General features: G+C 53.6%; 11 protein-coding genes across 11 annotated transcripts; 8 read left to right on the plus strand and 3 right to left on the minus strand.

The window, feature by feature from the left end:
• Positions 1 to 522: 522 nt before the first annotated feature.
• On the minus strand, positions 523 to 1,832 carry CCOS01_15996 (uncharacterized protein; the record flags this gene model as incomplete). Its single annotated transcript, XM_060464134.1, has 4 exons — positions 523 to 553; positions 700 to 737; positions 1,374 to 1,611; positions 1,801 to 1,832. 4 exons carry the CDS (start codon positions 1,830 to 1,832, stop codon positions 523 to 525), a joined length of 339 nt encoding a protein of 112 aa, XP_060305189.1.
• Positions 1,833 to 3,072: 1,240 nt separating this feature from the next.
• Positions 3,073 to 3,453, plus strand: CCOS01_15997 (uncharacterized protein; the record flags this gene model as incomplete). Its single annotated transcript, XM_060464135.1, has 1 exon — positions 3,073 to 3,453. The coding sequence occupies one exon, from the start codon at positions 3,073 to 3,075 to the stop codon at positions 3,451 to 3,453; it is 381 nt and encodes a 126-aa protein (XP_060305190.1).
• Positions 3,454 to 4,318: 865 nt separating this feature from the next.
• Positions 4,319 to 5,774, minus strand: CCOS01_15998 (uncharacterized protein; the record flags this gene model as incomplete). The annotated part of the gene is made up of 3 exons (XM_060464136.1): positions 4,319 to 5,406; positions 5,473 to 5,673; positions 5,732 to 5,774. The coding sequence occupies 3 exons, from the start codon at positions 5,772 to 5,774 to the stop codon at positions 4,319 to 4,321; spliced, it is 1,332 nt and encodes a 443-aa protein (XP_060305191.1).
• Positions 5,775 to 8,748: 2,974 nt separating this feature from the next.
• CCOS01_15999 (uncharacterized protein) lies at positions 8,749 to 12,748 on the plus strand (the record flags this gene model as incomplete). The annotated part of the gene is made up of 2 exons (XM_060464137.1): positions 8,749 to 9,077; positions 9,130 to 12,748. The coding sequence occupies 2 exons, from the start codon at positions 8,749 to 8,751 to the stop codon at positions 12,746 to 12,748; spliced, it is 3,948 nt and encodes a 1,315-aa protein (XP_060305192.1).
• Positions 12,749 to 13,223: 475 nt separating this feature from the next.
• On the plus strand, positions 13,224 to 13,708 carry CCOS01_16000 (uncharacterized protein; the record flags this gene model as incomplete). The annotated part of the gene is made up of 3 exons (XM_060464138.1): positions 13,224 to 13,416; positions 13,512 to 13,592; positions 13,677 to 13,708. The coding sequence occupies 3 exons, from the start codon at positions 13,224 to 13,226 to the stop codon at positions 13,706 to 13,708; spliced, it is 306 nt and encodes a 101-aa protein (XP_060305193.1).
• Positions 13,709 to 14,305: 597 nt separating this feature from the next.
• On the minus strand, positions 14,306 to 15,607 carry CCOS01_16001 (uncharacterized protein; the record flags this gene model as incomplete). The annotated part of the gene is made up of 4 exons (XM_060464139.1): positions 14,306 to 15,130; positions 15,207 to 15,320; positions 15,373 to 15,522; positions 15,587 to 15,607. 4 exons carry the CDS (start codon positions 15,605 to 15,607, stop codon positions 14,306 to 14,308), a joined length of 1,110 nt encoding a protein of 369 aa, XP_060305194.1.
• A 390-nt stretch (positions 15,608 to 15,997) lies between these two features.
• Positions 15,998 to 17,570, plus strand: CCOS01_16002 (bystin; the record flags this gene model as incomplete). The annotated part of the gene is made up of 3 exons (XM_060464140.1): positions 15,998 to 16,611; positions 16,665 to 17,093; positions 17,150 to 17,570. 3 exons carry the CDS (start codon positions 15,998 to 16,000, stop codon positions 17,568 to 17,570), a joined length of 1,464 nt encoding a protein of 487 aa, XP_060305195.1.
• Positions 17,571 to 18,005: 435 nt separating this feature from the next.
• CCOS01_16003 (uncharacterized protein) lies at positions 18,006 to 18,472 on the plus strand (the record flags this gene model as incomplete). Its single annotated transcript, XM_060464141.1, has 3 exons — positions 18,006 to 18,136; positions 18,191 to 18,202; positions 18,364 to 18,472. The coding sequence occupies 3 exons, from the start codon at positions 18,006 to 18,008 to the stop codon at positions 18,470 to 18,472; spliced, it is 252 nt and encodes an 83-aa protein (XP_060305196.1).
• A 355-nt stretch (positions 18,473 to 18,827) lies between these two features.
• CCOS01_16004 (uncharacterized protein) lies at positions 18,828 to 19,536 on the plus strand (the record flags this gene model as incomplete). The annotated part of the gene is made up of 3 exons (XM_060464142.1): positions 18,828 to 18,968; positions 19,019 to 19,295; positions 19,346 to 19,536. 3 exons carry the CDS (start codon positions 18,828 to 18,830, stop codon positions 19,534 to 19,536), a joined length of 609 nt encoding a protein of 202 aa, XP_060305197.1.
• A 799-nt stretch (positions 19,537 to 20,335) lies between these two features.
• On the plus strand, positions 20,336 to 21,610 carry CCOS01_16005 (Cdc73 family RNA pol II accessory factor; the record flags this gene model as incomplete). Its single annotated transcript, XM_060464143.1, has 2 exons — positions 20,336 to 20,905; positions 20,963 to 21,610. The coding sequence occupies 2 exons, from the start codon at positions 20,336 to 20,338 to the stop codon at positions 21,608 to 21,610; spliced, it is 1,218 nt and encodes a 405-aa protein (XP_060305198.1).
• A 1,740-nt stretch (positions 21,611 to 23,350) lies between these two features.
• CCOS01_16006 (DnaJ domain-containing protein) lies at positions 23,351 to 27,469 on the plus strand (the record flags this gene model as incomplete). The annotated part of the gene is made up of 5 exons (XM_060464144.1): positions 23,351 to 23,403; positions 23,551 to 23,659; positions 24,596 to 24,740; positions 24,793 to 25,821; positions 25,872 to 27,469. Coding segments are annotated over 5 exons (2,934 nt in total), but the record flags the coding sequence as incomplete, so codon positions are not given.
• Positions 27,470 to 27,776: the final 307 nt, after the last annotated feature.

Raw genomic sequence — 27,776 nt, forward strand, 5'->3', positions numbered from 1 at the left:
AACGTGGGAAAAACATGCAGTGGGTTGTGGTGTGGTTTGAGCTGTACCAATGAAATTCTGGCCGCGAGGCGAAAGTATGGTACTGAGGTGATTTTTTTGTCAAGATTTTCAACAACATCCGATATGGTGTAGTGGCCAACATGATGCCCTCTCATTAACTTGCGAGGTTAGGCATAGCCCCGAGTTCGATTCTCGGTTTCGGAACTTTTGTCTTGTTCATCACTCTGATTCGATGCTTTTTTTCTCTTTTGCTTGAATAATTGGTTGGTTACTTGATTTTTGCAAAGATTGCGTTTGTGCTGTTGAAATTTTGCCTCCACTGACCACAGTGTATGTACAACCGGCCCTGTCGACTTACAAGCAGCGAGTACTGCGTGTCCCTTTGCTGTGTTTATGTTCTATGGCGGGCGCAAATGAAAAGTACCTTACTAGGGAGCTCATTACATATTTAGGACACTTGTTAATGCCGTGGCTGTGCTGGTGTTGCAACTACTTAGGCAATTTGTTCGTTTTTCTATGACTTCAACCTAAAGAAGTCAAACCTCCACCGGCCCTAGAGTCGGTCCCTCACGATATGTTAACCACGTATTCATGAGTAACCCAAGAAGAGGGAGATGATGTTCCACCCTGTTGTTCCTTCCTTCGTTCCTTGATCCTCAAGGTTCCGCCGGCGTTCTCTCCTGGATATGCATGACTTACCTCTCGTTTCCATGTTCCAGGTTACTTTCAGTACGTGGCTTGCGTTATTAAGTCAAAAGTCGTGGTAACGTTATGGGACATGAGAGTGAATGTGCGGAGGGGTATCGAACGCTCGCTTGCATGACCTTTGTCGGTTGTTCGAAGGGGTGTCGAGACATACGGACGCGAACGACGCTCACTCAGTGATGCGAACCTATACGGGAAGTTAAGCCCTATTCTCTGAGTGGCGCGAGGGGAGACTTCGATACTTGATGTGAGCTGGTCAATGTAACAAGCCTACCGCTAGATCAAATCAGAGTATGGCCGCCCTGGCGTGAAGTCTCCGGTAATCAAGCTGGGCAACTGTTCTTTCGTTCGGTCCCTTTCTTGACGGATTGCTTGCTTTGCACAACCGAGGGCTTCATCGCTAGACCTATTGACTTCGATCTTGATCCGACAGTGTGATCTCATTTAGTAAACATGGACACTCTGTAGGCCTAATTCGAAAATGACGCTTTTCATGACGTGATCAACTTGGGCTGCTCACGTTGCTGGACTTCATTACGTTTTCCCATAAACCAAGGACGGCGGCGAGGCTACGCGCTCCTCCCTCCAACTTAGTTCAAGGCCTCGTCACTCAAATTTCATCACGAAGTGAGTGTTGTTGCCGGTGCCTCTGGCAGAACCACAGGGACGGAGAAGATGTCGGAGATAAGGGAACCGGAGACGGCCCGGATGCTTCCTACAACCTCGGCGCCGAGGCCGAAGACACCGGAAGCGTCAGCGGTAACAGTGGGTCTGCCTCTCCTCCGTCGGCGAAGGACCGCCGCGCTGACCCAATCCCGTCCTGCCTTTTTGGGCACCTTGTTTGGTGACATGCTGCGTTCGCCAGTGGCCCAGTGACCCGAGCAGGCCGGAGCGGGCAGGGCGGGTCTGCTCCAAACATAGCACTTGATGACCTCGCAGCTTGATCAAGGTACCCTACTGCGCCGGTGGTGCCGCTGATTGGGTGCATGCCGCTCCGGCACGGCGGCAGCACTCTGTCGTGGCCCCGTGGGAAGGAGCTCAGACACCAACAGCGCTGCAGTAGCAACGGGCGTGATCAGATGGAGCAATGCGAACGCGACCTTTGGGATGGGCGACTGGCCTCTCATTGGATTGCTGGGGTCTTTGCCGGGGAGCCGAAGGGCCAGGGGTGTTTCTTCGTTGCGGGATGGTTGGGTGAGCTTGACTGGTGGGGAGCAAGGTAGGAGAAGGAGAAGGGGAAGGCGGACGGATTTGAGACAGGGACAGTTTGGGGCTGGCGAATGTCACAGGTGCTTGCTTTGGACGCCAGGCAGGTACTGCTTGATGCTGTGTTACTGTGTATCTGTTTCCCTCCGACGCTTGTCGCCTTGTGTCGCGCATACCTACTCGGAGAAGATGGGATGAAGGAGGTGAGGAGAGCTTGTGCAGGAAGCTTCGCTGAACCTACTTTCTCCATGGTGTGTCTAGACCGCTGCTTTCCTGTTTCCATGAATTGTATCCGGTAAAGTAGCCCAGAATCCGTATGGCTTGAAGGTGCAAGTGAACGGGGAACCTCCGTCCAAAACGGAGACATACGGATACCCATCGCAATTACACTGCAAAGAGAGACCCAACAAAAAGATACATGGGCAAAGACAAGCTTACGAACACTCCAAGACCCCAAGACCCCCAAGACTCGCCCGCGGCGCGCGCCCAGAGACTTGGTGCGCATAAGCCTATTTCAGGCTAGAGTCACGAGCAAACCCGCAAACTTAACGCCGCCCGCTAAAACGAAAGAGACCTGGAGTGTGTCGAAACGAGAGTCGCAGGCGACCACCAGGTGCGGCCAGGCGAACATAAGGTACCTACACCGACAAGGGTCAGGCAGGTTGCCTCCCTCCAAAATCGCGGCTTGGCTCTCTCCCGCCCAATCCATCCACGCACGCAACGCACGTCCTCCTCCTCCCATTCATTTTCCCCAACATCGCCACGTTCTTCCGGGTGGTGTGTTCATTCTCTCTATCCAGAGGTGTGTGTGTGTGTGTGTGGCTTTTCGATACCCGTTCCTTAAACTCTTCACACCGGGTTTTGTTCCCCTTCGCCATCCGCCGCTTGCAGTCTTCTTCTTCCTCCATCCTCTACACGTAATCCCGCCTCCGAGCCCTCCGCTGCCTCCGTCCGACAAAGGGGATCTCGTCCGCACCGCTTCAAGCAAACGGACTTCCTTGCCTTCTTTTGTATTTTTTTTTTTGGCAATCGTCGTCGAAAGGCAAACCGAAAAGTAATTTACTTTACCTCTCACCCAACCCGCGACACAACCCGAACCCGTCGCGCCTACCACTCTCATCTTCATCCATCACAAGCAACAACCAACTCCCATCCCAAATAATGGCCGACCACGACAAGCCCCCCGCGTACGGCGGTCCTCCCCCTCAACACCCGCAACAAGCCTACCAAGGCTACGGCTCCCCACCTCCCCCCGGCGGCCCAGGAGGCTACGGCACTCCTCCGCCGGGACAATACTACTCCCCCGGCCCGGAGATGAACTACGGCCACCAGCAAGGCCCGTACCCGCCTCCGGGACAGCAGTACCCCCCGGGACAATATCCTCCCCAAGGTCCCTACCCGCCCCAGGGCCAGTACGGACAGCAGTACCCGCCGCAAGGCGGTTACTACCAGGACAACCGCGGCGGCGGCTCGGGAGGCGGCATCATGGCTGGTCTGCTCGGTGCGCTCGCGTGCTGCTGCTGTCTTGACTGCTTGTTCTAAGCGGGCGGCTTGCGAACGTCTGGTTCAAGGGGCCAGATCATACGGAGCGACATTGCGAAACAAACCACACGATACCCTCAACAACTAAAGTACTTTGCGGCTCGAACGTCGTGAGCAGTACCCACTTCGAACGGGATGATGGCAGGAGAGAAGGGGACGCAGTAAGGAGGGAGCGTACGATGATACCCGGTCTGGGCCCGTTGCGGTGCCGAGAAATGCATGGCATAGCGCGGGAAGATACACGAGAAGACCCTTCGCCGGCTGTGATAAGGGGTTACCAGAGTCTGAAGGGGTACAGCCGACATTGCGCTTTTCTCATCATCGTAGGCATGGGGGACTCTCTTGCATGTCTCGGACGGCGTCAAAGGGATGAAGGGGATTCTCAACTCCTCGAGGTGGAATCCGGGAACAACAACTTTTTCTGTCATGGGCTTGAGAGACGGGTATGCTTTACAGGGAAACGAGCCCTTATTCACTCCTGCGAGGGCCTTTTGTGCTCCTTTTGGTGTTTTTCGAACCCGGTGGGATCCGGGAGTTTCGATAGCTTTTTTCCATCGCATAGCATAATATCATCACGGATACGCCTCGGGAACATGTTGTCCACTTGACTAAACTCTAAAATTGTGCGACTGTGAATTCCTATCGGCAAAGCCTAGGTGAGCTGAGCTCTCGAGTGCGGGGTATGCTTCATCGAGAGTGGCTTGGCCGAGGACGCAAGCATCCTAGGCGCAACGTCACGGAGACTTTCACGTTACACGTGTAAGAGAGGTTTCGGAGGGCAGAAGTGAAGACCGAAACTCCACCAAAAGATAAAACAGATTGAGGTATCTACAAAGTGAGCATCATATGATCTGCCGTTCCGTTTCTATGCTACGCTACTGAAGAACTCGTCAAAGTCTCTTTGGATGTTGGCCACGCAGTCATTTGTATAAATCATCTTTTGCACGTCGGGCGAGGCCCACTTATCCGGCACAGCGCCGGTCTGCTTGGACTCGGCAAACATGCGATCGCGCTCCTCCTTGGCTTTGCCCTCGCCGAGGTGCAGCTGCTTGCCCGAGAGGAAGGCCATGTTGACGAGCTGCGAGGTCCAGTCGCGCCGGGAGAGCTCGTAGGCTTTGAGGCAGCGCCGGAGCGTCGCGGGAGACGTGTCGGGCGCGCGGGCGAGGACCTCGGCGACGACGGAACCATCTTCGATGGCCATGGCGGCGCCCTGGCTCAGGTGCGGGAGGGTTGGATGGCAGGCATCACCGAGAAGAGCGACAGGCCCGTCGGTGTGAACCCAGGTCGGTAAGGGCTTGTGCATGCGTAGGCGCCACTCGCAGACCTCGCCGTCCGGTACAAGGTTGAGCATGCGGTGGACGAGGGGGCAGAAGTCATGGAAGACGTCGAGCATGGCCTTTTTGGAGCCCTTTGTGGTGTAGGTTGCGTTCGTGGCGACGGCAAAGTTGGAGTCAGGCTGGGTGGTGGAGAGGTTGTAGATTGTGTGCGAGGAGACGGGGTAGGCGATGATGTGGCGCTTCTCGCCGATCCAGCGGATTACCTCGTCCGAGTCGAGGAGGGCGAGGAGTTCTGGGTCATCAGCGATCTGCTCACGCTTGAGCATGATGCGGTAGGCAGCCTGGCCCGTATCCTCTTCCCCACCGACGGCGCCGATAGACTCAAGCAGTTGGGCGCGAATGATGCTCTTGATGCCGTCGCAAGCGATGAGAACGTCGGACTCGACTGCGTAGGACTCGCCGTCGCGCGGCTGCAGCACGAACTTTGGCTTGGGCGCAAAGGATTCGACCGATAGTAGTGCCGTCGCGAAGTGGAATGTGATGGCGGACTCCTTCTTACAGGCGTCGTACATGCCACCGGCAAGGGAGGAGCGGTGGCCGTTGCAGTGAGGGAAGCCGTACAAATTCCGAATGTCGGGCATCTCGACATGGGCGAGCTCAACATTGGTGGCGCCCTCTGTGCTAATATGTCAGTAACGTTGTGCCTGGCAAGGTGATGTGGTGGTGCAGAGGTCCTCCTTACGTCGAATGCTTGAACTCTTCACGTCTGTACACGTCTTCTCGATCTCAGGCCAGCAGCCTAGGCCATCGAGTACGCGGACGACGTTTGGCGGCATCTGAATGCCGGCGCCGACGAAGCCGAGATTGGAGGCCGTCTCATAGACATCGATGTGCTTGAATCCCTTCTTGGCCAATGCAAGGGCGCAACCCAAGCCGCCCATTCCTACGCAAGTTCGTGTTAGTGAACGGTCTTCAAGATCCGTGAGCCAGGCGGCGAGTACCTGCGCCAATAATGGCAATTTTCAGATCCTTGGGGTCTGCCATTGTGTCTGGTATGGTGCTGTAGTATTCGTCTCGAAGGGTATTGAATTGCAAAGCTCAGCTGGACCAAAGTTTCTGATAATGCCGTCTCAGGGGTTACTTATGAAGTAGACGGCACGGAGCCTCATATGGAGGGGCATGTGGGGGATCGGAGGTAAGCTCGGGGTCCATTATCAGCTGGAGAAGCGGGGAAGCGATCGAGAATGAGGGGGATGCTGCGATATTCCCTAACTCCCCTTGGTCCTTTGATGAGCTGGTAGAGAGCCGGGATCGCAGAACGGGAAGTAAATACGATTCATCGGGGTTGCCATTGGTAGACGAGCCAACTGCCGGTGCGCCGACGGTGCTGTGGGGGTGATGCGAACTTTAGGATACTGCCGAACCCCAAACCCCAATTTCGGGCGGTCAAAGTTGCTTGAATGTTTAGCCAGCGTTGGTTGTGGTAGTTGGCGAAGCTGTCAGATGTCGTGTCAAAAAATTGGCTTAGTCACGGGTGCAAGTCGGATGTGAAAGTCGGCATGCGTGCGTCTAGACTCCAAACCAGACATATGCAGGTGGCCTGGCCCGTCCGTGTGGAAATGTGGCTCGCTAGCTTCATCGCTGACAGCGGCGATTGTGTGTCTGTGTTGTGTTACCATACGATGGGTGGCTTGATCACAGGCGCCCATCCAGGTTTGGGATCCCCGCGTTCGGAGGGAGGGCCGAAATCTTGTCGTCATGTCGCGAGAGAACGGCACGGTGCCCCGGCGCCGGGACTGTTATGATTTGCCTCGGCCGCTTAAGGGGTGGGAACCCCTGGTGATGGTTCGCTTCTCTCTGTAACGCTCCAACAGCACAATCCCGAGGTGGGTATCCATAGTCTTTTCTTGCTCCGATATCTGGAGGCCAGGAACCCAGAAGCGACAGCTGGAAGAAAGCAAGGGTTTGTATGGGTGGACGGGTGGACGGGTGAACGGATGACGGAGGAGGTATGGCGGTGACATGCGAAGCCACCTGTTCATGAATCTTTGTCGAGAGCAGGATTTTCGATCATTGGAGTCAATCCCAGCTCCCTCTTTTGGACATTTCAAATGACGGCTGATGTTGTTGTCGGGACATTGTGCCAAGAAATGGGATCCCAACGGACCAGTGCGATACGCGGAAACAGAACGCCCTCGTTCCCACTGGTGGTCAATAACCAGCTTCTGCAGTCACTTGCCTTGGCAACAATTGGTGACGCAGAGTGGCAGAACAGACTAGCCATCCTTCGGGACGCTTTATGGCGTACAGAGTAGACAGTATGGTGGTGGCTGTCTTGTCATCGGGAGACGAGAGTAGGCGGCGTCTCGGCGAAAGCTTCGCTTTCCGAGGCGCAGGTGGTTTTATTCAAGTTGATTGTTGGGATACCCCACGGCCCGAAATGCTGCAACGAAAGGGTTGGCGAATTCCACAGTCCACCAAAAGGATATGTAGAGTGGCACAGCCACGCAACCTCGCCCCATTTAGCCACGACAACGTCTCTCGGTAAGCTTGTCAATGTGGATAAGGTTCATTGTCGATTCGCCTTGCTTGCACAGGGATGGCCCAGTCGATTGATAGTACGAGCGGCAAAATAGCCACAGGTGTTCCATTGTGTAGCATGCCCAAACAGATGGCGGTGTTCATGTTGTTGTGTGTACCCGTACGGGGGACAAATGAAATGTTTCCTCTGGCTGGGAGGAATCAACAAACGACGATGTTCTCAGGGGTATTCAAGTCTTGAACCCGGGAAGCAAGCTGATTTGACTAGCGAGGAGTGTCTTTCGGCTGGTACTTGGGACGAAGCGCGCGCTGATCTATTTCTGAGGCATGCGTCAGAATAGCGCGTCAACGTGGGGTGGGTTGTCAAAGGCTGGCCATGCACACCACATCTGTTGAAGGTTGAACAGACTGGACGACTGGATGGCCAAGGGTCGTGCTGCATCAATACGTGCTGCCTATATGAATCCTTGTTACAGCAAGAAAATTAGCGATAGCTGGTTCGGTTGGTGGAAGATAGAATTGTACTCTTGTGTGATGAGAGATTACTGTGTAAGATATCCGTAGGGAAAGTAGGATGAGAGAGGTTTTGGAGGCATCCGTGGACCGTGGTCGAGGTCCCCTACTGGGCAGAGGGTACGTACTCCGTGTTCTGGCGACATTGGCGACCTCAGTGGTTAGTGGCAGATGATTGGGCCAGAGTCAGGGCGAACCGCGGCGGGATCCCACTTTGTCCCGCAGGGTGGCAGGGGTCTGTTTCGTTTGTAGCGAACAACCAATGAAGCCGCTGATGTCACCAGTTGCAGGGCTCCTGAAGCGAAGTAAGGAAAACCAGCAACAGCGCACCCAGCGATTGACTCTGGGGGGGTCACTGGGGGGCCTGCAGCGACTTGAAGCAGTAAAGTGCACCTGCAGTACCCCTGTCCGGGCCCTGGTCGTTGTTGTATCTGCACCTTGTCGGCCAATCAAAGAAGCACAACTACTTCGGTCAAACCCTTTGCCTGCGATTCCTTGGCACTGGCTCGCCTCTGGCCTCTCGTACTCTTACCAACTTTACGCAGTAATCTCTCTTTCTCTCGTCGTTTCTTGGCCCATCTAGTTAATTACTTGACATCTGCTTCTTCTCCAAGCTAGAAATCCAGTTGCGCGAAAATACCATCCGTCCTGGACACGACAAATAGCCACACGTGGTGATTCTTTTAAGACCACTACCCGACACGAACAAAACTACAGACCTCGACACGACCACCATGCCTATTTTCTAGGTATCGTGAACTGAACCCTCGCCTCCCCCCACGTTTTTCGCTCCTCGGCCGACCTCGACCTCATTTCGATCTACGTCTTCTCTGCCAAGACTATCTCCTTTCCCGACAACAACTTCTTAACGCTCGCACGAGCACGACGACAACGCATAGCTGTCGAGGCTGGTAGCCACCCGGTGATTCGACACATCGGCACCTCTTGGGCCAACTAGTGGACGATGTCGACGACTCCCACTGCGACACCCTCAGGCTCGGCCACCCTGACGGGTACCCTCGCGTCGTCTCTCGCCTCCTCGCTCTCGACCGCTCTCTCTACTACACTCTCTGCGACATTGAGCTCCAATGGAACCATAACACCCACATCGAGTGCCTCGCCAACATCAGATACGGCCGCTGCTACAACATCAGCACTCAATGTCGCAGGTAGCGAGAAGTACCAAGGAATCACGCTCGTTGCGTTCCTCACTGCCCTGCTCACTGGTTTGGTGGTCTTCGCCATCCAAATCCTCGCCTTTCTGCTTCTAAGAAACAAAATCGCGCGTATCTTGTGCGTTTACCTGCTTAACTGTCCCTTGCTATACAACACTAACGAACCGCAGCAAACCGAAAACGTATCTCGTCCCCGAGCGCGAGAGAACCGAATCACCTCCTAGCGCACCATGGAGTTTGATCAGCACGCTGGTCAAATACAACGACCGCGAGATCATCAAGAAGTGCGGATTGGACGCCTACTTCTTCTTACGATACCTCCGAACCCTGCTCACCATCTTTATCCCAATTGCGGCAGTCGTCATTCCCATTTTGACTCCGCTGAACTACAGCGATGGCCAAGGCCACGATCTCGTTGACGAGGCCAAGAATGACACTACAAATGGCACGAGCTCTTCTTCAGTCCGTCTCATGGCCAGAGCCAACAACGACGCTTCGACAGTGCCTACCGGCCTGGACACCTTGGCATGGGGCAATGTGGGTAAGAACCACACTGGTCGTTACTGGGCACACTTAATTCTTGCATTGCTCGTAATTATCTGGGTCTGCACAGTCTTCTTCTTTGAGCTGCGCGTTTACGTCAAAGTTCGTCAGGACTACTTGACAAGTGCCGAGCATAGACTCCGTGCTTCTGCCACAACTATCCTCGTCAATAGCATTCCTTCCAAATGGTTGACCGAAGAGGCTCTCAGTGGTCTATTTGATGTCTTCCCTGGTCAAATTCGAAACATCTGGCTCAACCGCGATCTAACTCCACTTCTCGAAAAGATTCAGCAGCGGGAAGACATCCATCTGAAACTTGAATCCGCCGAAACAGATCTGGTCAAAGCTGCGAAGAAGAAGCAACTCAAGAGAAAGAAGCAGGAAGAGAAGGCTGCGAGAAAAGCGTCCAAGTCCAAGGGCCCATCGAGGCAGGAGCAGGCTCTCAGGAGACAGGCAGAAGATGCTGAGGCTAAGAAGAGGGCTGAAGCTGGTCAAGGTGTTAGTTCCGGCGAACATGATGAGGTCCCTCACGACATCAGCGCCGTCATCAACGAGAACCGCGATGATGCAAAGTCAAGGCGCTCGAGCACTTCATCTTCGAGCTCATCCGAAGATGGTAATCGACCCCAGTCTAAGGGCTTCGGGCTGGGCCTTATCGGCGACGGCGTCACCAAGGTTGGCAAAGGTCTGCTTGGTGGCCTTGGAAAGGCTCAAAAAGAAATCAAGGAATTCACTGAAGATGTAGACGACACCGTTGAGACAACCAACGGCTTCGCGATGCTGCATCCAGACAACCGTCCGCGCAAGGTTCAAATCCTGGCCGACAACGACCGACCCGCCACGCCCAAAAGCACAAAGGACACCACGGAGCAAGCCGAGCCGCTTACGAACACCGAGACGCACAAGACTCACTCTAGAAACGTTTCTGCTGTCTCTCAGGAAACTGCCGATCCCAACTACAAGCGAAGCTACGAGCCATTTGGCAACGGCAACACCGTCCGCAAAGTCAGCAACCTGGATCATATGTACGATCAGGAAACGCGTAAATTCTGGCAATTTTGGAAGGCCCCTGCCGGTGGCTACGCGTCTCCTGTGCCTCAGGGATTCGATGGCGGAGAGTACCCATTCAACCAAAAGAAAGACAAGACCTTGTGGCAGAACATCAAGTCTTATATCCCCTTCATGGGCGACGACGATCAAATCCCTGTCGACTATCCCGAATGGAATGCTGTCGGCGGCGAATACAAGAATATCTTAGATGATGACGCAGAATGGCGCAAATGGGTCAAGGAGAAGGACAGGCCGACTCATCGACTTCCGCGCTGGGGTTTCCCAAACTGGCTCGCATGGCTCACATTTGGCCCCAAGGTTGACACCATCTACTGGTGCCGCTCTGAGCTGGCCCGTCTGAACGTCGAGATTGAAGACGACCAAGCACACCCAGAGCGGTACCCCCTCATGAACTCTGCATTCATCCAATTCAACCACCAGGTCTCAGCGCACATGGCTTGTCAAAGTCTCATGCACCACATTCCAAAGCACATGTCACCTCGAATCAACGAAGTTTCGCCAAAGGATGTCATTTGGGACAACATGGCCATGAAGTGGTGGCATGAGTCAATCAGATCTGGCACCGTCACCATCATCATCGCGGCCATGGCTTTCTTCTGGGCTATTCCTATTGCCTTCACGGCGTCAATTGCCAACATTGATGGTCTGGTTGAGAGGTTCCCGTGGCTGGACTGGATCAAGAAGGCGCCCATCGATAAGGTCGCTTCTGCGGTTGCCGGTGTCTTGCCAGCGATTCTGCTCGCCCTACTGCTCTTCATTGTCCCTCATATCCTCGAACAGCTTGCCCTCTTCCGCGGTGTCAAGACGGGATCACAGAAAGCAGAATTCGTCCAGCGATTTTACTTCGTCTTCCTCTTCATCCAAGTCTTCCTTGTCGTTTCAATCGCGTCATTCTTTACCGCGTCGGCCGAGAAGTTGGCCCAGAACTTCGAAGGCCTTACCAATGTCACGAACATTCTGGATCTCCTTGCCGACAACCTACCAAGAGCGTCGAACTACTTCTTCTCCTACATGTTGCTCCAGGCATTGTCTGTGAGTTCTGGTACATTGCTTCAGATCGGTGCTGTCCTGGTTTGGTATATTCTGGCCAGGGTTCTTGACTCTACAGCCCGCGACAAGTGGAAGCGGAACACGACCTTGTCAAAAATTGCGTGGGGTCAATTCTTCCCCGTCTACACCAACTTTGCCTGTATTGCCCTTGTTTACTGCGTCGTTGCCCCGCTCATTTCGCTATTCGCGGTCCTGACGTTTGGCCTGCTGTGGTTTGCTCAACGCTACAGTATGCTCTATGTTACGCGGTTCGAGAACGATACAGGCGGCGTCTTGTATCCCCGTGCGATCAATCAGACGTTCACGGGCCTGTACGTGATGGAGGCCTGCTTGGCAGGCTTGTTCTTCATCGTGCAAGACGAGCATGACAACAACACTGCCGTGCCGCAGGGTGTCATTATGCTCATCACCATAGGATTTACAGCCGTTTACCAAGTTTCGCTCAATACGTCCTTTTCGCCGCTTTTCCGATACTTGCCCATCACCGTCGAAGACGAGGCAGTCATCAGAGACGAAGCATTTCAACGAGCCCAGAACAAGCGCCTTGGGCTCGGCGACGACGACGATGATGAAGACGATGAAAAGACGCCCATGAGAAATGGAGACGGTGCCGGATCGGTCAACCGCGATATCGAAATGCAAACCATGAGTAACGGAACACCGAAAAGGAAGCCTTCGACTATGCGTAAGGTCAAAGATGTCGGTCATTGGGCGAAGCGGGAGGGCAAAAACCTGCGTAGCAAGACCTGGAAGATGGGCCCCGCACCCGTACACACGGCAGCCGAGTACCGACGTCAGCAGCGAAATAAGGATCTCGAGGCTCAACGGGCACTGGGAGAAGCGTTGTATGGCGGTTTCCACGACGAAATCGAAGACTTGACGCCCGATGAGCGTGACGCACTCGTTAAGAACGCGTTCAAGCATTACGCTCTTCGGGCGCGCGCGCCTGCAGTCTGGCTGCCCCGTGACGATATTGGGGTGTGCGATGACGAGATCCGGCGCACCAAGGAGTACAGCGAACACATCTGGATCAGCAACGAGGGTACGGCTCTCGACAGCAAGGTTCGCGTGGTGTACGGCGCCAACCCGCCCGATTTCTCAGAGATTGACATTATCAACCTTTGAATTGTGTATTTGAATATGTAATGAAACAAACGCATATACCCAGCCGGCGTTAAGGGGAAACATTAGCATTAGAGAAGAACAGAAATAGCGTTAGTGTTTTGGAGTATTGGAATACAGTCCTTGAATACTCTTGACCTACAATCCCACTGCCACCTATCACATTGCATCAGCCAACATCGTGAATCCGATACAGACAAAGACCTGGAAAGAGGAACATTGGACGACTACCTAGTGCTTATAAATCATCAAAGACCAATGACGTTGGAGACTCGACGAAGATTCAAAGGCACATAGACGACGTATTCCCCGCACTCCCCCTCTTCTTGCATCAAGTTGCTGCTAATAAGTCGCTGATCCAAGTGCAGGTCAATCTCATCTTTGCGAACGTAGAATCTTCTATCAAACCAGCAATTTGCTACTTTTGACTATATCTTCCTCTATCGAATTGAGACGAACAGCGAAAGAAAGAAACAAGATGACCAAGACCGGGAAAGCCAAGGCCGTTGTCAACGGTACCACGCTCGCGGAGGCGACGGAGTGGGAGGAGGTCGAGGGCAACGTCTACTTCCCGCCCTCGGCGGTCAAGACGGAGGCGTTTGAGAAGACGGAGACGACGACGTTTTGTCCTTGGAAGGGGACTGCGAACTACTACTCGGTTAAAGTCGGGGGTGAGATCATGTTCTGATATGTCGTTTTGGTCTACTACTCCTATGCATTTGGATGTACAACGGCTGACTATGGGGGGTGGCGTGGATGCGTGTAGATGACAAGCTCAAGGACGCTGCTTGGTATTATCCTACGCCCAAGGATGGGGCGAAGGAGATTAAGGACCATGTCGCCTTTTGTGAGTTGTTTCCCGCGTTTGCTTTAGAATTGCTGATATCAGAGAGGGGTAGAGGTGAAATGGAGGGCTGACTTTGAGGGATAGACAAGAGTAAGGTGACTGTCACTGTCGAGTAGATGGGTTCTTGGAGAAAGCTAGGGAGTATGTGAGGGCTGGTTTTGAGTTTCGCTATTTATCCAAATGAACGGCAGGAAAGGCTGTCAGATATCGAAAGCAATGCAGATCAAATCAGCGCCGTCTATCTTCCCGAGTTTACTGAATACTTCTCCGTGTTGCTCCTCCTCCACTCTGGGCCTCGTTGGGATGTCGTCGGCGTGCCCCACTTTTTCTGAAATACTGTCACGATATCTCACCTCACGTCATGAAGGAAGGAACGAGGAAGCAGGAAGCACAAAAACAGCAAAAAGAAGGCCGCCCGGGATGAGGATCGAACCCAGCGCCAATAAATGGCAGCGGTGAAGGTAGTCATGCGCCTCAACCCAGTTGGCCAGATAGACGAGCCAAATGTCCAAGATATTTAATGAGGCGAACGAAAGGATTGAATATATACCCTTCTGCGTCAGTCACCGAGTCGGTTCCTTCCTCAGGCATGTCACATATTCATAGGATGAAAAAAATACCAACTTTTGGATTTTGGACCTGGGTATCCCCTCTTTCTACATAAGCCATGACCATAGGGAAGAACTTGCAAACCTCATCATGATACTACCCGTCTAGACTTCGACAATCTCATCATCATCGTCGTCATCATCGACCTCCTCGACCTTTGGGCCATCGGTAATCTCCTTAGGCTTGGACTCCGCCTCACCCTCGCCCTCCTCTGGCTCCTCGTCTCTCATCAGTACTTGCACCAGACGGTCGCATGCATCCTTGACGCCCTCGTCGTTGACGCGGGAGTGGTTTTCGCGGATGATGGGGTACACGCTGACTCTTCTCAGCAGACCGCGGCCTCCTCTTGTCGTCGTGAAGAGCAGAAGCGTCTCGATGTGCGTTTGGATGATCTTGGGATCCGAGTCACGCTTCTTGTCGGGGGGCAAGAGCTGCAGATCAGGCAGCATGCCCATGGTGTCGTCCTCGTCGTACTCCTCGTTGCCAGTGATGGGGAGGAGGATGTAAGGGAGGATGTCGACCTCGTCCTCGTCCATGAACGTGGAGTGGAACTGGATCTCAAATGCGACGTTCTTGATCGTGCTCGCGACACCCTTCCTCCGGATCTCGGACTGGTGCTCGGTGAAGACCTTGAGCTTGGTGATGGGGATGACCTCGTCGTAGTCTTGCCGGGTGACAAAGTGCTGGCGTACTTCAGCGTGCTTGGTGAGATCTGCAAATAGGTAGGCGAGGTAGTCGTAGTCGGCATCCTTGTTGTAGGCTCCCTTTTCCTTTACGAAGAGATCGACCAGCTGGTTGAGAACCAAATCGTTGGACTTGAGCTCCGCTGGCGGTGTTTGCTTCTTGGTAACAATAGTGTTGAGCCCATCCCACTTTGCCAAGTTGGCAAGCAGCATTGCCATCAGGTTGGCGTTTGCCTCATCGGGTTTCTATTGGAACGGGGTTAGCATATCGCATAGTCCCATTACTGCATGGTTCTGTGCCAAGTTAAGAAAGTTGACATACTACTACCAAGTCCAAGAGAATATCGATGAACTTTTGGTCTGTTGCCACGTTCTCAAGAACGTCTTTCTCGGCAGTGAGGTTGACGAGAATTGTCAACGCATGTTCTGCGATTTTCTATCTATTGTCAGTCTCGGGATCAGGCAAGTGATGAAAGGCTTGTGCTTACAGGGTGATCTCTGACTAGAAACTTGAGGTGCTTTACGGGAGTCAAGTTCTCTGTCTTGAAGATTGCCGGGTCTGCCTGTGAGTAGCCTGAGAGGTTCTCGATGGCTACCTTTCTGAGATTCGCATTGGGATGAGCGATGAAGCCCACGAGCTATCACATCATGAGACGAGTCCAACAAAGTGCAAGTTAAGCATTTCTGATCGAGTAAGCATACCTCTTCCAATTCTGTAGGCATTTTTTTGGTTCTTTTTCAGTGTATATCGTGAACGAAAGACAGAACTGCGTGAAATATGCTAATTTCCTGGGGCCTTTTGAGGAGAGGTCTCAATTTCACTATAAGACAGACTCGCAGAGTCACTTGCAGAAGCTTTTTGGTGGGGGTTTGGTGGCGGGGCATTGACTCTGCTCGCCGATGAAGTCAACATCAGGGGTCCTCATTGGACAAAGGACCAGACAAGCCCCGTAACAAACCGGTCCAGGGTTCTGGGCACTAATCAGGCGCGGGGCAATCGATAAGGAAAATCAAAAATTTCTGGCTCACAGGAAAAAAAAAAAAGAGGCACCGCTTATCCCGCCTGTCAGTCGTACTCCGCCACGACCATTTCTCACCGAGTGATTCTCAACAATGGGCAAGGCTACCACCCCGACCGACCGCCAGTCGCGGAGACACAACCCTCTTCAGGATGATATCCTTGCTACGGGTCCCTTGAAGAACAAGGCGCCCAAGAGAAAGAAGGGCAAGAACTCGGACGAAGAAGACAATGGCGAAGGCTTCGTCGATGCGACACGGAGTCGCACCATTCTCAAGCTAGGCCGAGAGCTTGCCGAGGAGGACGGTTCTGCGAAGCCTCAAGCCGCAGCGAAACCCACTGTCGACCTTTTCGGAATCGAGTCGAGATACGGCACCGATGTTGGCGACGAACAGGCGTACGACGATGAGGAGGCCTGGGGTGAAGAGGACGAAGTTGTTGAGGAGATCGAGATCGACCCCGAAGACCTCGAGACATACCGCAAATTCTTGCCCGAGGCCGAAGATGACCCTGCGGCAATGCTGAACCAGCACGGCTGGGGTAGCAAGGGTCCCGACGACGAGATGGCTGGCGGTGGCACCAACTTGACGGAACTCATCCTGGAGAAGATTGCGGCGCACGAGGCTGCCGAGGCCCGGAAAGCAGCGGGCGTCCCCGTTCGTGATGAGGAATATGAGCTTCCCCCGAAGGTCGTTGAAGTATACACAAAGTATGTACCCGAGATTGGCGATCACCGGAAGTTTGTTGCTAACCGTTTGATAGGGTTGGATTTATTCTGTCGCGATACAAGAGCGGCCCCCTGCCAAAACCCTTCAAAATTTTGCCGACTCTGCCTCATTGGGAGGATATTATTGAGGTTACGGAACCCCAAAAGTGGACGCCGAATGCTGTTTACCAAGCGACGAGGATCTTTTCTGCTTCGAAGCCTATCGTCTGCCAGAAGTTCATGGAGCTTGTTGTCCTCGACAAGGTCCGCGAGGATATCTACGAGAATAAGAAGCTGAATGTGCACTTGTTCGACGCGCTGAAGAAGAGTCTGTACAAACCCCGAGCGTTCTTCCTCGGCTTCTTGTTCCCCCTTCTTTCCAGCGGCTGCACAATCCGTGAGGCGCAAATTGTTTCCGCTGTGCTCGTCAGAGTGTCAGTGCCAGTGCTTCATTCCGCTGCAGCTTTGAAGGGTATCACCGAGATGTAGGCTTCCCTGTTCTTCAAGTTCTGGCTGTGAATATGTGCTAACGCGGCTGTAGTGCTGCTCAGGAAGCTTCGGCGGGCACCGAGGGCGGTGGTGCGGCCAACATCTTCATTAAGGCCCTGCTGGAGAAGAAGTACGCCCTTCCGTATCAGGTCATCGACTCGCTCGTCTTCCATTTCCTGCGATTCAGAAGTGTGGACCCTGCATCCATCAAGGAGGGTCAGTCTTTCTCTGGAGACATGGTCAAGTCGCTGCCCGTTGTCTTCCACCAAAATCTTCTGGCATTCGCCCAGAGATACAGAAACGACTTGAGCGAGGACCAGCGAGAGGCGCTGTTGGACTTGCTGTTGACCCACGGCCACCACTCTATTGCGCCTGAAATTAGGCGAGAGTTGCTGGCTGGCAGAGGAAAGGGAGTGGCTGTTGAGCAGCAGAGTGCCGCATTCGACGGTGATGATACGATGCTCGTGGATTGAACGACACATGAAAACAACTGGGATATGGGAAATGGAGCTTGGCCAACCCCTGGGCATTAGAAGGCGTTAGCAGGTCTGATTTGATACCCGCAATCCTAATCGAATGGATTCTGAGAAGCTCGTGATATTTTGACGCGTGATTCACGTTTCTATGGACTTCCTACTTGGCAGGGGCCCCTTTACTCGCCTCAAAGTACCTTACCTGAGGTAGGTGTCCCATCCTGCCGAAACGGAGGTTAGCGGGGACCACCACGTGTCGTCTTCAGCATCGAACTTGTCCAGTCCCTGCCGTAAGTATTCCGAACCAACTCTTTTCGAAATCTCTCCTCTTGATCACCTTCGATTATCTTTATGGTTCTCCCTGCAGCCTGCCTAGCCCTCCTCATTTGGCCGGCCATTGATTCCACGAATCCCTAGCAAGCCGTCCTTAGCCTAATGGCCTCTATTCATACAGTCGACGGCAATGATGCAGTGACAGAACGCCAGAGCTCTAGGGATGGTCTGCCGATGAGTATCGTGGCATTCAGTGACCCTTTTCAGGACCCCGTCCGGACTCGCAGACGGACGTAAGTCTGCCATGTGCTGGTAATGACAGCTTTTGATGCTGACCCCATTCACAGATCGTCTTCGCAGTCCTATCCCATATCCAATCGCGACGCTCACAGGCTGTCCTTCAAAACGGCGCTCAGAGTCACTTGTCCTGAGGTTTTGCAATTTGCACCTGGAGATAGCTGGGATGGATCCAGTACGCCCAAGAGGGGACAGTGTGACGGATACTTTGGCTCACTGCCAGCAACACCTACTACGCCACAATCACTGCCCCGTCCCAGCACCAGGTCAACTCCCACTCAGCCGTCTCCAAGGGATTGGCCAATGACTCCAAGGCCTGGAAGCTATCATGACCCTCCAAGGCCCCCCAAAGAAGGATGCGAGTAGGTCTGGTTTCCTGAAGGATATTGGGCTGAGCGAGAGATCATCTCTGGAAAAGCGCGCCAAGGCAGCGCAAACAAGCGTTGGAGATGGGCCAACAGATCCCCAAAGATTCGAAATGTTAGCACTAGTGAGCAAGAGATGCTGCCTCCGGATGTTCCCTCGTCTCCAAGGTCCGTACTCAGCTCCAATGGGCCGCTTAGCCCATCGTCGGAGGAGTTCCAGACTAGAGTGTTGCAGAATACGTTGCTTCACACAGTACGACCTAGTTTGGACCGGATGCCGAGTATTCAGCATACCCTCAATTCACCGGAGGAAAAACTAGCAATGACACTCCAAGAACCTCCGCCAGAGGTAGCACAGCCGTTGGAATCAATCCATGGCGCAAGCTCTGGTGCTCCATCGATAAGCCAGAGCATCCAGAGCCGGAAAAGCATCAAACTGTTTGCTTTGTTCAAGAACATGACTGTCAGTACATTGGTGTTAGACCGAGCGGGGTGTATTCTAATGTCGAGCAGAAGCAATCGTCCGAGTCGATATCCGAATCTCTAGCCTCCGAGCAACTCGCCGACGTGCCGAAGAATATCTCAAGCTCTCCGATATCCAAAACGCTGACTTGGTTCGCCAACAAAGAAGATACAAGGTCTACGGCCACAGGCACAAGCTGGTTCGGCAAGGCCCCTTGGCACCGTAAAGACTCCAACGACACCATCAGCAGTGCCACAAGTTCTGTTCGAGACTTTTTGGCAGGAAAGACCCCACCTGTCACGCCTGATCCCGAGGGCTTCTTGAGTCGTAGGAAACCAACAATTGCCGATCTAAATGTAAGCTAATATCAGAAATAGGCCAACAAGACTCTACCCTGACGCCGTACCCTGCTGGAGTGAGTGCATCCAGATCATCTTCGAGAAGTGTTCAACTGACCGTCACTTCAGGAAGCTACAAGGGTGAGAACTCCGCCAACGCACGAGGACACCGCGGATGGAAAGCCACGAGGCTTTTTCACAGACATGGTTCCACCTGGGGAAGACAGTGATACCTGGGACGCTGCTCAACCGGCCAGATCTACAAGCGTTAAACGAAACCAAACGAGATGCGACGACAATCTCCCAAAAAGACCCAAGGAGTGGTGGGAAGCGAAGCAACGAATACAACCCAAGCGGAGACTAACAGGACCTCGCAATTTCGAATTTGATCTTCCGGAGCACCTACCCAGTAGTCCAATGTGTCCGGCGAACCCTAAACACGTATCGGGTGGTACTGGGGTTTGTGTTTATCATGGGAGAGGGAGGAAAGAGTCAACACTCAAGATAGAACATAAAATGAGTGACAGACGCCAAGGATCAGAAGTGTCTATTACCTCGGAGACCGATGAGAGATCAATATGGGACTGATGCTGGCTGAGCCTTTATTCACGCCCTAGAACAGATCAAATTGACATATTCACACGGTCCTATTACCTTGTGTGGGCATCACTAATAATCATGCGTTCTCCAAACAAATCATGATTATAGGGATGTGTGGGTCAAGGTCGAGAGAAAGCAGCTTGAAGCTTGAAGGTGCATAGGAGGCTCAATTGTGGCGCAGCTCTATAGATTGGCGTGTGATTAATATGGGCCATGTAATGTGGCTGAAAATGGCGATAGGTAGCCAGCAACTGAGGCTGAACCTCTAGCCCCAAATTTCGAGGCTCGTAAACACCCCGTCGCATCTACACATACAACCCAAGTCACGCTCAATTCGGTCATCCAAGCCTTTTGGTCATCTTTCCAGGCTTTCAGAAGCTCTATAAGAGCCCGATACTTATAAGCCTATTGTTTCTTTTACCTATCATTATGGCTGCTAACGAGCAGGATCCATTGCTCCTGCTGCGGCAATCCATCGCATCGAAACGACCTGCGGTTCCCACAGCTTCAGCCGATGCTTCTGCGACCGAGGTTCCTCTCTCGCAAGCTACCCATCTACTCTTCTCGCACCCAGCTCCCGTTTCTGTATCGCTCTCGACACCGACGCGTTTCATTTCAAGCGACCGCCCGGTCGACCTGCGATCCATCTACTTCGCCTGGCTAAACAAGGATGTTGCAATTCCCGAATACAACGCAAGCGCTACCCGCCTCAACGAAGAATTGGGCAGCCTAGGCACTGTCCAAAACCTTGCCTTCGTCGAACGTTTAGACTTGTTCACTTGGCTGGAAGGCGCTAGTGAGGAGAGTGAACACATCAAGCCTTTGGCTGGCGACAAGGACGGCAAGGAGGGAGCTAGTGCGAGCGCGTCCAAGACTGCCCCAGCAACTGCGGCCAGTCGAGCTGGACGAGGCACTTTGGATCCTAGATTGGCGGTCATCTACAATGGAGAGCGCAAGATGGGGGATCGCAACTCTGTGTTGCGCGGCGTGAAGCACACGGTGAGTCGCGATCAACCTCACGACCAAGCTACGCATGACTGACTCGATTCTTTTTAGGACTTCTCCCATGTCCGTAAGCTCGCTGTTCCTTTCATCCAGAAGAAACCCAATGGCTCGTCGAACATAAGCGCCAACCCATCCCTCGCGCTCAACCAGAAGGCCCCAACGAGGCGACCAGACCCGATTATCCTCCTCTCGCCCTCGGCCTCCTCCCTGCTGCGCCTGTCCAACATCCGCTCTTTTCTCGAGTCAGGGCGCTACGTGCAGCCCGACGGCAGCGCTGCTGCTAGCATGCTGCACGTCTCCCGCGTCATGAAGGATATCGACCCGTCGCGGCCCATGCGTTTCATTCTCGTCGAGGGCCCTGAGCAGTTCAAACCCGAGTACTGGAATCGCGTTGTTGCAGTCTTCACCACTGGCCAGTCATGGCAGTTCAAGAACTACAAGTGGAGCTCTCCTCCGGATCTGTTCCGCCGTATTTTGGGCATCTTCATCGGCTGGCGCGGGGAGCAACCGCCAGACAGCGTAAAGGACTGGGGCCACCGCGTGTTGCAGCTCGGCGTTGATCGCTGGCGTGATGGAACTGGTGCTCAGGAGGCGGCCAAGTTCAGGGACAAGGAAGCTGCAGAGTCGATCTGGCGGGCAATTGAGGCGAACATGAAGAACAAGGGATGGACAAAAACCACTGCGCCAACCCAGCTATGAGTTTCCATCAGAGTCTCTTAGGATGACGCACAGAGATGGCTGTCATCGATGCTACGGGACCGAGGACTAGGGTATCCGACTTCCACATAACAACCAAAGTCTACCATGCATGTAAAAGTAAAACACAGGGGCTGGGAAACAAGTTCACAGCGATGGCGTTCAAGGATTGATTTGTGCCAGGCGGCTAGCAGAGGGGACTGCTCTGGGGCAACTTTTAAGGTACCAGAGACTAGAGTGACTACCATGACATCAAAGTCTCGAAGAGGAAGTTTTGAAAAGTATCTCACTTATTTGGTGATAAAAGCGAGGGGTTGCGACTCAGTTGAGAAAGGCACCAATGGAAACTGTACCCCTCCATTCTTCCGCCGGGCAATACAAGATAAATGGCGCTGATGAGACAAAGACCAGGGAGGTTCCACCTGGGTTCATCGAGTAGGTTGTCTTGAGATCATATTCGTTGCAGAAGACCACTGCCTTACAACACGCCAATGAAGCTGAGGCCCAGGGCATCCATATGCCCCTGGTCTGTCTGGATGGCGGGGGCGGGTCCTGATCCTGACGTCGTCTAGCATAAGTGTTTGATTCTAAGGCAAGGTGTTCGGTCGATCATCCCCTCTCACGCATCGTTGCGAATACTTGGAGGGGGTTCAAGTTCGATAGAAGAAACAAAACCGGCTTTGAGATGTTTACGTAGCTTTCGGCTGGCGTAGGAGTGGGCTCTAAACTCGCGTGGACTTGGGTTCATGCGGGGGAGGGGTCCGGCGGGCTTACTGCAGATGAGCCAAGCTGGGAGGCCGGGCAACGGTAGTTTTGTGAAATCTTTCAGTAGTTTTTGTTAATAGCCGCCTTGATGTGTTGCAGAGAGATTGTTTGTTGGATTGATCACAAAAATCTCGTAAGACTCCATCTGGCTCAAGATTTCCTCTTGGGAAATTGTTTCTTCAACATATGTGAGGCGCAATTGGGGGTTCCGAGGCCTCAGTCAGATAGCTCCAGTCGGAGATTTTGAGGCTACTGTCTAATTACCTTAGTGTCAGCTTAGGCCGGCACAAGGTTGCCGAAGATTGGATTCTCCTTCGAAAGTCTTGTCTCTCGAGATTTGAGGTGACCCCCCGTGACTGGAATGCATCGGCGCAGATGCCGTCGAATCAACGCAGCGTTGAGGGCATACGAAGAATCCGTGACTAGGACAATTCTGGTAGCTCCATCCTCCAACTACATCCTCGGCTTGGTTTATCCAGGCGATGCTTGGAAATGCATCACGCCTGCCGATATTCCACGCTAGAACGGTGGCTTAGCCCAGCTGGATAGGCTGACTAAAGAAAGGTTAGGCAACTCGGGTGAGGCTTGAGGCGATGAGATCCCCACCATGGAGGCGATATGATGCTAGGTAGTCGTGCGTAGCTATCTGTAGATACCTCACCCTTCCCCACTACCTATTGCGGGTATTATTCGAAGAGGCGTATTTGGTGAAATTGAAGGAGAGTCCAGACGACATTCTGGCATGCCTTACGTTATGCAGAAACGAGACCACAATAACGTCAAGCGCACTTACACGCGTCGTGCCGCCAAGCGGGGGGGGTAAGGGGGGAGGTGCGTCCGTGTCAGTGGAGAGAAGCAAGCAGGCGCAGACTGGCTGCGGGCAAGGCAGGCAACGGTTGGGGAGCTCGAGGCAGCTGGGGATCCAGCTCAGGCAAGAGGTAACCGGGGAGTCCCTGAAAACCCTTCTAAAAAACTAGACCCTTTTACCCCATCCATCCCTCCTTGCTGCCCGCGCAACCGAACGGACAGAGGTGGGTTAGACGGCCCGTCAAAAACAAACGTTGAATTAATATTTGCTTCTTCCTTTTCGGTTTCGCACACTGCCGATGCGGCTCCTTTCTTCTCGTCTTGACGAACTACCCGCGAACCCCTTTCCTTGGAACAACGTCGCATCACAGCTGCGTCTCTTCCACCTCGCCTCTCCCGTCGGGCACCCGCGGCTCTCGTCCGACATTCGCCCACGGTAGTCAGCTTCTGCCATCTGCTTCCCAGTTTGACGTCATCTCGGTGAGTTGCTTTCCCATACACGCACGTCGCATCGCATCTGCCCAATCATCACCGCGTCTTCCTCATTGTGAGATTGTCTAGCAGAACGACGGTGAAGGGCCAACCAGTACCAGCGAACTTCCTGTGGTTCCAGTGCCTTCGTCAACTGGTTGGCTCGACTTCTCCGCCCGGCAAGCCTACGCTGCTTCAGATCGCTTCTCTTCCTCCCCACGGTGCCTGCTTCCGTCATCTAGCATCAACGCATATCCTTGTTGCTGTGCAGTAGTCGCCTGTTCAACATAACGCTGAGAGCTGCGAGGGGCAACAAACACCAAACCTTCCAGATCTGTGGGGAGCAGCTGCCGACGTTCTTCCCGTCATCTTACAACTGGGCGACTGCTACCCTCGTGTTACTTCCGCGATTGCTTACCTCTTCTAAAACTACTGCCGTGCCCTTTACCACGATAACTTCCGCTTGCGAAAACATCTACTACTTTGTTCCAAACTACCCGTGACACGACTGCTGACTTCCTTTGCTGCCTTAGTCCACTCATTCTTTTGCCTTCCCCCTCCTTACAGAAAACCACAACCTTTCGATCGACCTTCCGAAGACGAACCTACGTCTGCCAACGTGGTAGAAATCGAAGCTGCAGACAGCTATCGCGACTACGTTTCCCGGACCGGAATAACGGTGCTTGGAGAACCCGATCGTTTTGCGAATCTCGACTGTCACGTCACTTTGCTCAGCCACCAATTACGCAGGCGACACTTCTGAGCTACGCCACACCAAGACCTACCCAACACAAGGCTGTGTGTCTAGATCCCGGCAACCTTCAACACAGACTGGCGGCGAAGCTACTTTCGATAACCTCGAGCGTGCTTCGTTTGGTCTACAGCTCTACAAATCTTCGCCGCCTCGAGATATCCTAAGCTTGGCATGCGTTTTGGACAAAACAGTCAACATTTCCAGAGTCTTTGGTCTGTCGAACATCAATCACCGTCAGGATGGGAGGAGTCGACATGAGCCGCGACTACTACGCGGACCTGGAGCTCCCGGCAGACGCAGATACGAATGAGATCAAGAAACAGTTTCGAAAGCTAGGTATGGTGAAGCTGATCTTTTCCTGTCGAACGAGTCGATTAACCCGAGCTAGCACTCAAGTACCACCCCGACCGAAACCCAGGCAGAGAAGCCGAGGTCAACTCCCGATTCCAGGTCATTCAGTCAGCCCATGAAATTCTGACCGACCCTCAACAACGAGCCAAGTACGATGCCGGGAGAACACGATCGAGATATCCTACAGCATCCGGAGTCCGAGGCAACCCCTGGCAGAATGCCGGTGCCAACTTCCCTCCCCCACCTCGTCGTAATGCGACAGCTCGCAATCCGCCGCCGCCTCCGCCAGCCTCAGGAGCAAGTAGATACCGCAACTTTGCTTCGGGTGCGGCTCCAACGGCTAAAGCGCAGACGAGAGACGACCCAGAAGCGAAGCGGAATGCCTGGCATGCTTTCGAGAATATGAAGGGTCGGGCCAGCCAGTCTCAGCCAAAGCCCGCCAAGGCCCCTGAGACTCCAAAGCGACCAGTTCCCCGGACTCCTTCTCAGAAACAGAGGGCGGAGGCTTCCTTTGGACGCAAACCTGGCTACACTCCTCACTCGCCCGTCCCTGCAGATGAGCCTCCGGTGAACTCGTCCAACTACTCCACCTCATCCCGGCACACCAACATTTTCGCAGACAATGCGCGAAGACAACAAGAGGCAGGAGTGCCAGACCCTCTGGCGCAATTTAGGGACTCGGATTCTCGCCAAAGCACTCCTTACATGTCACATGGCGGCGAGAAACTGAATCCATTTGATGGCATCTCTGTGGGACGGGCGAAAAGCACCCGGGAAAGCCCTCGACCACCTCAGGATAGCTACGGCCCCAATCTTTCGCCTGGCAGCGCTCGTCAACGCGCCCAGAGTGTCCCCCGTCAAGCAAGGACTGAGCCGTCGAGCCCGCGCACTTCGACTTCGACGCCGCAAGAGGACCGCCCTAACACGGCGGCTGCAACTGCGTCCAACTCGCCCAAGGACCCATTCAGATCCCGCGCAAGCGCAAGATACACTCCACCTAATACGGCCACCGGTCCTGGTCCGAACAATGCGCAGGCGAAGGCCCCCGCTTCTCAGAATCCTAATGGTGGGATTGTCTAAAGCTTTATAACCCAGCAAAAGCTAATGTTTTCGCAGGAGCGGGAAACATCCACACGGCACAAGGATCTTCAATGTACGGAACATCTTTTCCCTCAGGTTCTTTTCCTCCTTTTGCGGTTCCCAACCTGCGGCGCAAATCAGCAGCCGAGGCTCGCACACAATGTGCAACGCAGCATCCGCTCACTGAGCAGTCGAGCAACGCAGACCTGCATGATTCGCCGTCTCCTAGTGGAGATAGGTCGAGGAGAGACTCACTCACACCATTCGAGCGAAAGCAGGGCGAACTTCTGAGCAAGCTTGTGAAGAGACAGGCGCCAGACCTGACGCCGCTTTCTCGTGACAAGCGCTACACGATTGGCACTCACCATGATGTTGCACCGAACCAAGCTGACAAGAAAATTACCAATAGCTTCAATTTTCCGATCGACGATGACACCTTCGCCCGAACCGCCGCACCAGAGCAGCCAACTTTCAGCCGCAGGAGCACCGAGGAAATTGACACGAGCTTTGTAAACGGTGATGGTCCAGATGCTTGGAAATTCAGCGCCGGCAGTCCGATCCAGGACCAAGCCGCCAAGGTTCGTTCACAATCCGGAAGCCGTGTAGGCCGTCGATCACCGATCAAGCGCCCCAGCTTGAGACACCAGAAGGACATGTCGGGCCAGCCGGCAGGATCACCTTCTGCGGAAGGAAAGTTTGATGCGCAAGACTGGACCCAACAGATTGGGGCCCAAAACTTTGTGCCACACAAGACGCACTCTACTTCAACGTCTCCTACCAGAATTTCTCGAGTCAACTCTAGGAAGACCAAGGTTAAGCCGACGGCAGGGGGCAATGCAGGACTGGTGAATGATGACTACGACAGTGACGAGGAGACCGAGTGGAGGGGGCGAAAGTCAATGGCGGAGCCTGTTGGTGCAAACAGCCCGAATGCTATGGACATCGACCCCCCGCAGACTGGGACTTCTCAAAAGCGAGATCATTCAAACAGCGCGAGAAACATCCCTGTGGAACCATCTCGTCCCGAATGGAGGCCAGGCAATGGCTTGCAAGAAAACGGCCCGAAGTTACCTGCGCGCAAGCCAGAATTCAACCCGAACAATGCCGGTTCTGAAGACAGCGAGGAGTTTAGAGCCAGCCTTGCTGACCTCAAGAACGTGGCGCCGTTTGCGCAAAACTCTTCTGGCCTAGGTTCTCTGAATGATCTCAAGATGAGTCTGCCGTTTGAGAGTCAGCCGTCAGGCCGCGCTCCGATCGAAAAGGAGAAGAAGCCCTCGCTCGATTTTCCGGTCATCCCGCAAGCACCCCGACCCCCGCCTACTTTCGCGGTTAATTTGAAGCCGACCGGCGGTGCCTGGCAGAAGTACACCCAGGACTTCCAGAGTTACGTTTTGAGATGGGAGATCTTCAACGCTCAAGTAATTGAGCATTTCAACGCTCGCAAGGCAAACATCGCCGATCTCCGAGCTCGCAAGGGCTATTCCTTCCTCGTCTCTCGCGGCGATGATGAGATTCACGAATATCTTGAGTGGATGGCACAAGACAAGGAAGTTCGAAGGAAGTGGGCTGTCGCATGCGAAGACCATGAAGCACGCATTCGTGAGTTCATGGTATACAAGGGCAAGATGGCATAAGCGAAGGCTCTTGTTTTATTTGCGCCTTCTGCTTGGGAAGGATTCTACTGCCCTCGAAATCCTTGTTCTTACCTTGCGGGGGTGTATTTTTCAACTTTGACGACAGCTCGGACTAAATGGGAAACGACACGGAACGATACCCGGCATTTGGGGGGATATTAATCACGATTCAACCTTGTCTCTCTTGACTGGCACAATCGACCAGGCCGCGTTGCACATACACTCACTCGTCGACATCGTTAACGGCGACACACCATTATGACATAGACGAAGAGGGAGGTGTGTGTGTATACACCCATATTTGCGC

The sequence above is a fragment of the Colletotrichum costaricense genome (assembly GCF_030867565.1).
Source record: "Colletotrichum costaricense strain IMI 309622 chromosome Unknown Scaffold_27.1, whole genome shotgun sequence".
Taxonomy (NCBI): Eukaryota; Fungi; Ascomycota; class Sordariomycetes; order Glomerellales; family Glomerellaceae; genus Colletotrichum; species Colletotrichum costaricense.